Genomic DNA, 11,518 nt, shown 5'->3' on the forward strand with positions numbered 1-11,518 from the left:
GATGAATGGTTACAATATTACCTGGAACTTTATTAAGTATTGAAATTATGAGTCGGTGGAGTTATCTAATCTAATTTTTCTATTCAATCGTTATTATTTAAAAAAAATGCGGATAATAAATATGAAAATAAGAATGAAAGTAAATGAGTTTTATGAAACTGTTTCGAAATTTTAAAATTATTCTGAGACAAAATTTTCTGTCTGGATATTAATACACTGAAACTGAACAAGTTTGAGAAATTACATTTAAGAGAGAAAAAATCAGGTAACCAAATTGTTAGCTACAGCGAAAAAGTTCATCAAATACAATAAAGACTAGAACAAAAAAAAGAAAACCAGCCGCAGTAGCAGCACAAACCCTCCTGCAGTTCGGCCATATTCATAGTATAGTTCTCAATTAGAATTTCATTGCCTTCTTCTACAATGACCCCACAAGTAGGACGTTCACTTGAATCTTTACGATATTTGGCCGTTATTGTAACAGACCCTTTGTAAATTATTTTCTCATTGTTTAGACGAGTTCTGCTATGCTTTCCAAATGCCGATAGCCACAACATTTTAATTTTCGCAACTTCACTCGGGAACATAACGGATACGGAACAGGTCAGGACAATTTCCTTGCCCAGCCAGACTGGACCGTCAGACACGTCTATTGTGAAGTTGTTGGCTGTTTGGACGCATCAATGGTTGGTTTTAACATAAGTGATTGTACATAAATAACGCAATTTATAAACAGTAATGTCAAACGTATACTTAATTAAACAATATCTGCGAAATTATTGTGCAAAGTTTTAAATGTAAATACATGAGCGCAATCCAGCAGTTTCAAATATTGGGAGGTGTGCAAATCTCAATGGACAAATTTAAGCAGACATTGTATGCGGACAAGGTGATTTAATATAAAGAATATTTATTGTGCCTCTCACCAGTAGGCCAAAAATCAAAGTTTACTGGCTTGTATTTTGTCAGATCAAGCGATCAACCAACTAAAAACAACTTACAATTATAAGGGCATTTTTTAGAGCCATTTATTACGAGTGAAGACCTGATGTCAGTGTTTTGGATCGAACAGTTGCACCTGTACTGACCAAACCAATGCAGATACAACAGATCATTTACAGTCCTGTAAAACAATGGCCCATTGGCTTCACTTATATTTGTGTTCCTATACTGAAAGCAGACCCAGACATAAAAGTTAATAGAGACGTTAGATCCTGAGCACCTATATGCTGCTCCATCCACGCATTCTCTGCCAGCGTTGATCATTGTCGAAAACAAGGTGGCAGTATTTCCTAGATTAGCTGGATTAGGTTTAAATATTTTTAGTCCAAAATTTATTTGAATATTTCAAAAGTGTTTGTATTTAAATAGCGTAATGGTTGAGCGCGTTTCATTGCAAGTTGCACTGGCCTGGTTCTATTGCGAATGAACTCCTGAATGTCGTCAGCTGTGCGTGTTTTTCTCCAGTGACAGTGACGCCTTCGAGTGAGTGATGCAGAGAGAGTAAGAGAGAATGGAAAAAACAAATGTTTCTTTACCAAGAAATGCTTGCAAATATCTCAATGTAAAAAACAATGATAACTAACGCCAACACGCACACTCACCCATTAATACGTGCACAGGACAAAAACTGTTAAAAACAGAACTTCAGCAGACAATGCAAACTCAATAATTTTTTTCCAATTTATTTTAAGAATGTAAACAATACTCACCTGTTAAATTAACCAAAAATTTAGAATGATAAACGAAATTTGCGAAATCTCCATATAATTCGATCGTGCAAATTATCTCCTGCAAGCCAGGCGTACTATAATATAAGGTAGCGTCGCAATTTTGCTTTTCATACGATAAATGAAGTTCAACAGTGTTAGAAGCTACTTTTTCGCCATTGGCAGTGATTGACATTTTTGAATGCGCTTTCCCGTGGAGTGCTCGGCCCACAGAAATGGAGTACATGCATCTAACTTTCACAAAGTCTGCGTCCGATGATAGATTTGTCTTCGAAAGAACTATCGTCGGTCGTTGGACTGAATTGTTTAATTTATGAGAGTATGTTGTCTTATTAAAATGATTGTTATAAAAATAAATTTAAATGAATGTTATTAAAACAGTTATATAAAATCAAAAAATTACCAAAATTCACTAAGATGAATTTTTTAGAACAATTGGCATTCGTATAAAGGCCAAGCGGAATCGTCCATGGATTCACCGAATTTCCGGCCTTTTTAAAAAGTTTATTTTCGAAAGTCGATTCAGCATAGAGCCATGCGTTGACAGCACAGTTGCTACTATTATAAAAATCCCAAAAGATGTCATTCAAACTTCTTACACTGCTGAGTGCTTCAATGGGTAGAGCGGAAGCATCAGTGCAGCAGCTGATATCTTCGTTTATTTCGTAATTTGGGAAAAATTATGTGTCAATTTAAGAAATAAAATTTAATAATAATTAATCATAGATAGCGGTAATAATTTGATGAGAATCATAGTAATTTTGATCAAAATTGGGTCTATGTTAACGTCACAAAAAATATTTAAGAATGAAGACAAGTGTACATTCAACTATTGTAATTTCTTTTTTAATTTTTTGCTCTCTTTCTCCCTGTCTTTCTCTCTATTCTTACATAACATAACAAAAATTTTTTTATTGTGATCCAAGAAGATTAAGTCTGTGACAGGACCACTCTGAGACTTTTTTTTAATTTCCAACCTTTGCCAAGTTTGCTTTAAAGTTGTTAGTTGTTTCTGCGCATATTATTTCATCTCCTAGTTTGTTCCACTAGTTGACAAAAATTTTTGCTTTATCAATTCAGAACTTTTTTTAAGATCTTACATTTATGCTCCTTTGTTTTACTGTTCATCTTAAGTTCGAAAAATTTTGCTGACTCCAAATTCTCCTTCATAATGATGATTTTGTATACCTGAATCAAATCTCCACTTGTTCTTTTTTTTTCTAATGTTGTCAATCCACAAACTTTTAATCTGTCTTCAATGGCATACTGCGACATTCCATTATCATTCTCGTTGCCCTCCTTTGAATATTCTCGAGCATATGTTTGTTTTTTTGTAAATCTGGATTCCAAAACTGTTCACAGTACTCCAACTTAGATCGAACCAATGCTTTATATAGGTCTAATATGACTATCATATCTCTGCTTTTTACTGTTCTATTTATCATATATAGAACCCCGTTTGAATTATAACCTCTAAATTCTTTTTCCTTTCTACATTTTTTGGTGGTGAGTCTCCAAGTTTGAATAAGTATGCCTTGTTGTTCGCTCCCATATGCGTGACTGCACATTTGTTAGTGTTGAATACCATCTGCCAATCCTCTGCCCACTTGTATATATTTTTCAAATCGCATGCTAGAATTTCAATATCTTTATCGTTGTCTACGACAGCATATAATTTAGTGTCATGTGCAAATTTTAAAATTTTAGACTTTATTCCTAGATCAATATCATTAATGTATATTACAAATAGCAACGGTCCTAATACGAATCCTTGAGGAACCCCACTTGTAACATTGCTCCAACTTTTTGCCGTCTATCTTATAACCAGTTAGAAATCCACTTGAGTGTTTCCTGTGATCCCATTGGTCTTTAATTCTAAGACAAACGATTATACGGTACTTTATCGAAAGCCTTAGCAAAATCTAAGTACACAATATCCACTGCTTTCTTTTTGTCAAAATTTTCATAAGCCTCTTCAAAAAAGTCGGGAAAATTTGTTAGGCACGAACGATTATTCATAAATCAGCGTTGGCTCTTGTGTATGATATCGTTGTTCGCAAAGTGGTTCACATCTATCTTCTTAATTATTCTTTCTACTACCTTGCATGCAATGCTTGTAAGGCTAACTGGTCTCTAGTTTCCTGAGTCGCAACGATCTCCTTTTATGAAGAGTGGCACTATGATTGCATCTTTCCAATCTGATGGTACTTCACTCATTGCCAACGATTTATTGAAAAATGTTTAAAAATTTCTGGATTGAAGCTGTCGCTTCAGGGGCTTTTATCATCTTTTAGTTTTTGCAGTTCATCAACTATTTGTTGTTTCGTAATTGTCGCATCAGCTAAGACTATCATTCCATTTCCATTAAACTTACTGCTGGATTTTGGCAGTTATTTAAAAATCTCCCTTGTAAATACAGAACTAAAATAAGAGTTAAGTATATCTGACATTTTTTGGTGGTCATCAGTAACGACGCCATTCTCAGTTCAAAGGCGTTTTATCCTGTTTTTGCATTTTTGCCTACTCCTCCGTAACTGAAAAAACTTTTACTATTAATTTTGATGCTATCCGCTAATTTTGTCTCAAATTTCAATGGCCTCTTTATTAACACAAATAAATTTCTGTCTTTTTTGCTTAAATTTGTTTTATAGCTGCTGCATTCGGATTGATTCTCTTGAATTTGCTGGCTTGTTACATTTACGGTTTTTGAACTCTTGATATACTTTCCATGCCTTGTATTTACTCGTCTTTTCTTTTGTACTTTTTCTGTAATCCAAGGCTGCTTTTTGATCGATCCCTCATACTGCGGAACATATTCAGAAACCAACTTGTTCATTGTTTTCAGGGATAAATTCCAGCCTTGCCGCACTGCTTCGATTGATTTAGCCAGGTTCAGTTCCCGGAGTTTAATTTTTATTCGGTCATAGTTTGCTTTGAAATAATTGAATCTATTCCATTTGTTGTTAATTTGATCTGGTTGTTCCCATTTTAACTTGAATCAATATAATTTGATGGTCACTGGATAAAAAGTTCTCTCCAACTTATACAGGGCTATCATTGGATAAGATGACTTGGCTTAAAATATTGCTTTCCCTAGTTTCCTCTTCTGTCTCTTATTTTGCTTTCTCAGTGTTTATTAAAAATTATTAAAACGAGCATTAATTTTCGCACATTGAACCATATCGAATGCTTACCGACGCCAAAGAACAGAGCAACGATAATAATTGCCCATGTATAAAAACCAGGCATTCTTTATCATAAATAACTAATAATTATTATTATTATTGTTATTATTATTTATTTATCATTGCCAGATTATTATTATTCATAACTGAAAGCAAAGACATTTAAATTTTCAATTTAGTATTGCGTTTTTTTTTCAAAAACCCGGATAAATTTCAATCATAAAAACAATAATATAATTGATTATTATTATTAATATTTATTATTATATAATAATAAAAAGTAAAATAATAATTATTATAACTATTAATTATTAATATAAATTACTATTTTTATTATTATTAATCTCGCGACTTGTTTGCATTTTCCCATATTCCGACGGACATGTTTTGGGGTTAAAATGCTAACAGTAATAAACATAGTAACAAAATAATAATAATAACAAAACAAATAATAATAATAAAATTAATAATAACAATATTAATAATTTTTTAGGAGACCTTTTTCTTCGCTATAACCATCTCTTGTAGATTATTCTACTAGAAGAGCCTGAATGGATGAATGGTTCAACATCAGTTCTGGGGAGATATATGGACAGACATAAAATAAAGTACTGGTGCTGATGATAGAGGAGTTGAGGTTACAGGCTCCAAATGACTGCTGTTTATTTGCGAATTTGGAAATGAAAGGCATCCAATGTCATGCCTTTTCAACACGCTACGCCCGGACATTGCCATTTTGCGGGGAACAAGATTGAGGTATTCTAGTTGACTATATGCCGTGAAACTAATCCATTTTAGTCAAAACAAAACAAACGACAAAAACATCTAAATTTAAAGGCATATCTAAATAATTGTTCTACAATAACTAATAGCACGTTCGAATTGTCTACAATAACTTTAATTTATCGCTATTTAAATTTTCATGGCCAATTTCTTTTAATTTTAAACTAATAAACAGTGCTCTTAGCTCGTAATATGCAATTTACTGTAAGAGAAAGATTGCTTAATGCTGTTTAAATATAACTCTTACAACCATACACTTATCAATGACAATAAGGATGAGCGGATCGTACATTTGATTCGATTGGATTATTTTATTTATTTTTTTTTAAAAACATTTTATTACAATTTATTCTCATTATTAGATTTTAACTTTCGAGAAACAAAAGAGGCGATATTATCATCATCATTATATTGTTATTATTTGGCGATATTTATTCATGAAAATGCTGAAAAAAAGAATGCTTTGCTCCAATTTAAATAAAGAACTTGAACGTTGTTGAAAATATAAAATACAAATAAATGAATAAATAAATGATAATAATAAAAACAATTAAGAATTGCAATAATAACAAATAATAACAATTATTATTATTATTGTTGTTATTATTTTTTCATTTATTTTTTGACTTTGTAACTGGAATGCTGTTTATCTAAAAATAAAAAGTTAAAAATAAAATAATAATAATTATTATTATTATTTATAAATAATAGGGATAGTAATAAATAATAATAATAATATTTTTAGTAACAATAATAATAATTATTATTATTATTTTATTACGCTGGAGGTCGGCTGCGTTAAATCTTTGTTTGTGCTGGAGCTTCAAAAGACTCTATGCGAAGTTCTTACTTTCATCTACGTAGAACAAAAAACTTTTGCCTTTTCTTGACGATCCTACCTTCGCCTTGTTACTTCTTTAGTTTTATCTAAGATTGATTATTGTAAATCGCTCTACCATGGTCTTCCTTATTCTACACTCTATCCTATAAGTAAAGCTTTTAACTCTGCTGCTCGTCTATTGTTCGTGCCCCTTTTTTTTCTTCATATCTTCTCTCTTACACTAGCTTTCTATAATAGATAGAATAATTTTTAAAATTCGAATATTTATGTATGAGTCTCAATCTTAATTATTTCCTAAGCACTTATCAGATACATTAATTGAACCTAAACAAGCCGGTTTACGATCGTCTTCTTGTTCTCACTTCTTCTTAACTCGTGTTAAACACTTTTGCTAAATCTGCTTTTACTTTTTCTGGCCCTTTTCTTTGGAGCTCTCTACCTACTTCTCTGACTACTTCTCCATCACTTTCGAAGTTCAGAGCAGATCTCAAGACCCATCTGTTTGCAAAATTTATTGAGGAGCGCTGTTGAACATCGTGGAAATAGCGCTTTATAAACTAAATGATTTATTGCTAATCATTTATTTATTACGGAATAATAAAAATAACAACAATTTATAATTAAAAAAAAGTTAAATGATAGTAATAATTAACATGAATAATGATGACTGTAAATATGACAATGATATTATTAATAAATTTTATTAAAGTAACATGATAAAATGAATTACTGTCAGCCTTCTTATTTGAAGCTGTTTTAATAATACTTCCCCCTTGTAAAAATATTATTATTATTAATAGTTGTAGTATTAGTAATAGTAGTAGTAGTGTTGGTAGTAGTAGTGGTAATAGTGGTAGAAATAGTAGCAGTATTAGAATTGTAATTGAGAATCAGACTTATCACATTACCAATGCTAGACGACAGCTCTGATGAAAAAATTATTGTTATTATTATTAACGTTATCATTATTTTATTATTATTTGTATTAATATAAGAAGTAGTAGTAATAGTAATAGTAGTAGTAGTAGTGGTGGTAGTAGTAGTAGTAGTAGTGGTGGTAGTAGTAGTAGTAGTAGTGGTGGTAGTAGTATTTTATGAAAATTTTTTTAACCATCTTTTGAATGCCCTTGAACGTAACGGAAAAAAGTTATAAACCATTTATTTATTTATTATAGAATAATAAAAATAACAACAATTATTAAAAAAAGTTAAATGATAGTAATAATTAATATGACTGTAATTATGACAATGATATTATTAACAAATTTTATTAAAGTATGATGATGAAATAGATTACTGTCAGCCTTTTTATTCGAAGCTATTTTAGTAATACTTCCCCCTTGTAAAAATATATTTATTATTAATATTTGTAGTATTAGTAATAGTAGTGTTGATAGTAGTAGTGGTAATAGTAGTAGTAGTAGTAGTAGTAGTAGTAGTAGTAGTAGTAGTAGTAGTAGTAGTAGTAGTAGTAGTAGTAGTAGTAGCGGTATTAGAATTGTAATTGAGAATCACACTTATCACATTACCAATGCTAGACGACAGCTCTGATGAAAAAATTATTGTTATTATTATTAACGTTATCATTATTTTATTATTTTTATTATTGTTATTAATATAAGAAGTAATAGTAATACTAGTGGCGGTAGTAGTAGTGGTGGTGGTAGTAGTATTTAAGGAAAATTTTTTTAACCATCTTTTGAATGCCCTTGAACGTAACGGAAAATAATTATAAACCATTTATTTATTTTTCACAGAATAATAAAAATAACAACAATTAATAATGAAAAAAAATTAAATGATAGTTATAATTAATATGACTGTAATTATGACAATGATATTATCAACAAATTTTATAAAAGTAAGATGATGGAATAGATTACTGTCAGCCTTCTTATTCGAAGCTGTTTTAGTAATACTTCTCCCTTGTAAAAATATTATTATTATTAGTGTTATTAAAATTTGTATGGGTAGTAATAGTAGTAGTAGTAGTGGTGGTGGTACTAGCAGTAGTAAAAGTAGTAGAAGTAGAAGTAGCAGTGGAGTGGTAGTAGTAGTAGCAGTATTGGTATTTTAATCGAGAATCACACTTATCACATTACCAATGCTAGACGATTGCTCTGAAGAAAAAAATATTGTTATTATTATTATTATTCAATTGTTAATTTTGGTAATGACTATTTAATCATGACTATTTCTCTATTAATTAATTAATTAATAATTGACTTTACGCATTTGATGAATAATAAAAGATCTGTTCCTATTATTGATTTCAGTTCCACGCTCGCCTTCTTATTTTGGTTAATTATTATGATTAATTATTATAATTAATAATTATGGTTTATAATTATGAATAATTATTGTAGTTAATTATATTTTCAAATATAATTTTTACTCGAATGTCTCCGTTCAGCTGTTTTTGTTCGTTTGAAAAGAAAAACATTCAAAAGTTATTGTTTAAATAGGTGACCCAAAACGTTCGGTCAGTCAACCAATGAATGAATGAATGAATGAATAAATGAATGAATGAATGAATGAATGAATGAATGAATGAATGAACGAACAAACGAACGAACGAATGAATGATAAATTGATGGACGAATAAACGAAAAAATTAAAAAAAATTAGAATATAGGGAAAGATTAATCCTACATCCTATCACGGTTTTCCTTCGTCCTGTAGAAAATAGATGTATCATGACGACTATAATTTATTATAATTAAAAACGTTTCATAATTATCATAATAATATAGATAATTATAATAATTAGGGTAATAAATGGTGATAAAAATAGTGAAATTGAACAGTGACCAGGTTCGAAAGCAAGAAGATCTCCGCCTTTTACATGTAATTCACGCATATTTACTCACACTGGGCGTGTGTGTTTGAGTGAAAGTTTGTGTGTGTGTACGTGCGATTGTGTGTGTGCGTGTGCGTGTCTGTTGATAAATAACACATTTTTATTATGAACTTGATAACCGACGACGATGAATGTTTATAATAATAATAATAATAGTAATAATAATGGCTATGAATAACAAAATTACTTGAAAAATGCATCTTTCTGATTCCTTTATTTGGTTGTTAAGTAAATAACAATAATAATAATCATCATAATAATAACAACAACACCATCAACAACAGCAACAACAACAATAACAACAGCTGAAAGCAAATGGCATCGTTTTTAGGGTGATAAAAGGGTGTCGGAATGGAGCAGTTTTGCTGGGATGTCAACTGAAGCCACCAGACATTAGATTAGATTGAATTGGGACAACGAAAGCGGATCTCGCTCGATGCAGAGGATTGTAGGAAAAAATTTGCTGAAAAAATGTCCGGGCTAAAATATGAAGAAGGATTGGCGCTTAGTCCGCTCTAAATCAGAAGAACTTCACTACAACGAAAACACAAATTACCTAAAATAATGGAGTGTTCAGAAAGGGAAGATCGGTCCGCATCATGGAGGCGAAAAAATGAACCAGGCGCCATGCATGGAAAATGTAAGTATGAGGTAGTGATTCATACTGATGGTTAAGTTGGTCACGACACAAAATACAGAGGCGCAGCAATATGCGTAGTCGAAAAAGATGCCACCCCTCACAGCTGGGCCTCTTCTAAAGACAACTAAAACAACTGCAACAACAACAACATTAACAATAACAACAACAGCAATAATAATAATTATTATTATCATTATTACTAATTTTCTTACCTCCTATCAAGGATTTATTATTAGTTTTAACTTGAGGTTCGACATTCGTTGCCTCTTTATGGTGCTCTGTAACGAAAAACAAATAATAATAATAATAATAATTATTATTAGTAGTAGTAGTAGTAGTATTGTAATTAATACTTGGTCTAGCACTTCTACTTTTTATGCGTTGGCTAGACGCTGGTTTGTCTAAAAAAATGATAAATATTGTAATAATAAGTCCAGCCATTCATTCATTCATTCATTCATTCATTCATTCATTCATTCATTCATTCATTCATTCATTCATTCATTCATTCATTCATTCATTCATTCATTCATTCATTCATTCATTCATTCATTCATTCATTCATTCATTCATTCATTCATTCATTCATTCATTCATTCATTCATTCATTCATTCAATCATTCATTCATTCATTCATTCATTCATTCATTCAATCATTCATTCATTCATTCATTCATTTTTTGAAAAATTGAATTAGCAAATAACCTTGTGCAATTTCAACTGTCGCTAAAATGAATTTGAAATTCGTTCGTTCATTCATACGTTCATTCATTCGTTCATATGTTCATTCATTCAATCATTCATTAATTCATCCATCCATCCATTCATTCATTCATTAATTAATTCATTCATTCATTCATTCATACCTAGATACATACATTTATTCATTCATTAGTAAAAAAAATAAAACGATTAGTTTTTGTAAATTTTAAAATTAATTCAACAAAACTCAATATTTTTGATTGTACAGATGTTTTCATGTATGCCACCTCACCCTTATATACAAAGTATTATACGAATGTCGGGATTAATTATTCGTTATATTATATGTTAAGCTGCTTTATGTCTGTAACACAGCTCCCTCGTCGTTAATTACTCTTATAACTTGACTATCGTTATGATTACATACATACTTTAGCACACCCACACACACACACACACACACACACACACACACACACTTATATATATATATATATATATGTTGGTAATAGACCATAATTTTTACAATATTCTATAAATTCTACGGAATGTTTGGCGTTAATATGTTTTTCGAAAAATAAGTTTATTTTAGATTTTTAATAAACTAAACGTTCACCAAAAAACTTTAGTGAGAAAAATCGAAAAAACGAACTACAAAACGCCAAACATTCCGTAGAATTTATAGAATATTGTAAAAACATATATATATATATATATATATATATATATATATATATATATATATATATATATATATATATATATATTTTATGGTCT

General features: G+C 30.3%; 2 protein-coding genes across 2 annotated transcripts in view; both read right to left on the minus strand.

Moving 5' to 3' along the window:
• Window positions 1-1,905, minus strand: part of HELRODRAFT_161947 (hypothetical protein) — a gene marked incomplete at both ends in the record, with an annotated part of 4,427 nt that extends 2,522 nt beyond the window's left edge. Inside the window, 3 exons of the mRNA XM_009021817.1 lie at window positions 359-667; window positions 1,002-1,301; window positions 1,713-1,905. Of these exons, the coding sequence (XP_009020065.1) occupies window positions 359-667; window positions 1,002-1,301; window positions 1,713-1,905 (802 nt within the window). The remainder of the gene's footprint in view (window positions 1-358; window positions 668-1,001; window positions 1,302-1,712) is intronic.
• An 8,091-nt stretch (window positions 1,906-9,996) lies between these two features.
• HELRODRAFT_161948 (hypothetical protein) overlaps window positions 9,997-11,518 on the minus strand; it is a gene marked incomplete at both ends in the record, with an annotated part of 5,166 nt that continues 3,644 nt past the window's right edge. The window contains 2 exons of the mRNA XM_009021818.1: window positions 9,997-10,172; window positions 10,252-10,317. Coding sequence (XP_009020066.1) covers window positions 9,997-10,172; window positions 10,252-10,317 — 242 coding nt within the window. The remainder of the gene's footprint in view (window positions 10,173-10,251; window positions 10,318-11,518) is intronic.

The sequence above is a fragment of the Helobdella robusta genome (assembly GCF_000326865.2).
Source record: "Helobdella robusta unplaced genomic scaffold HELROscaffold_3, whole genome shotgun sequence".
NCBI classification, from domain to species: domain Eukaryota; kingdom Metazoa; phylum Annelida; class Clitellata; order Rhynchobdellida; family Glossiphoniidae; genus Helobdella; species Helobdella robusta.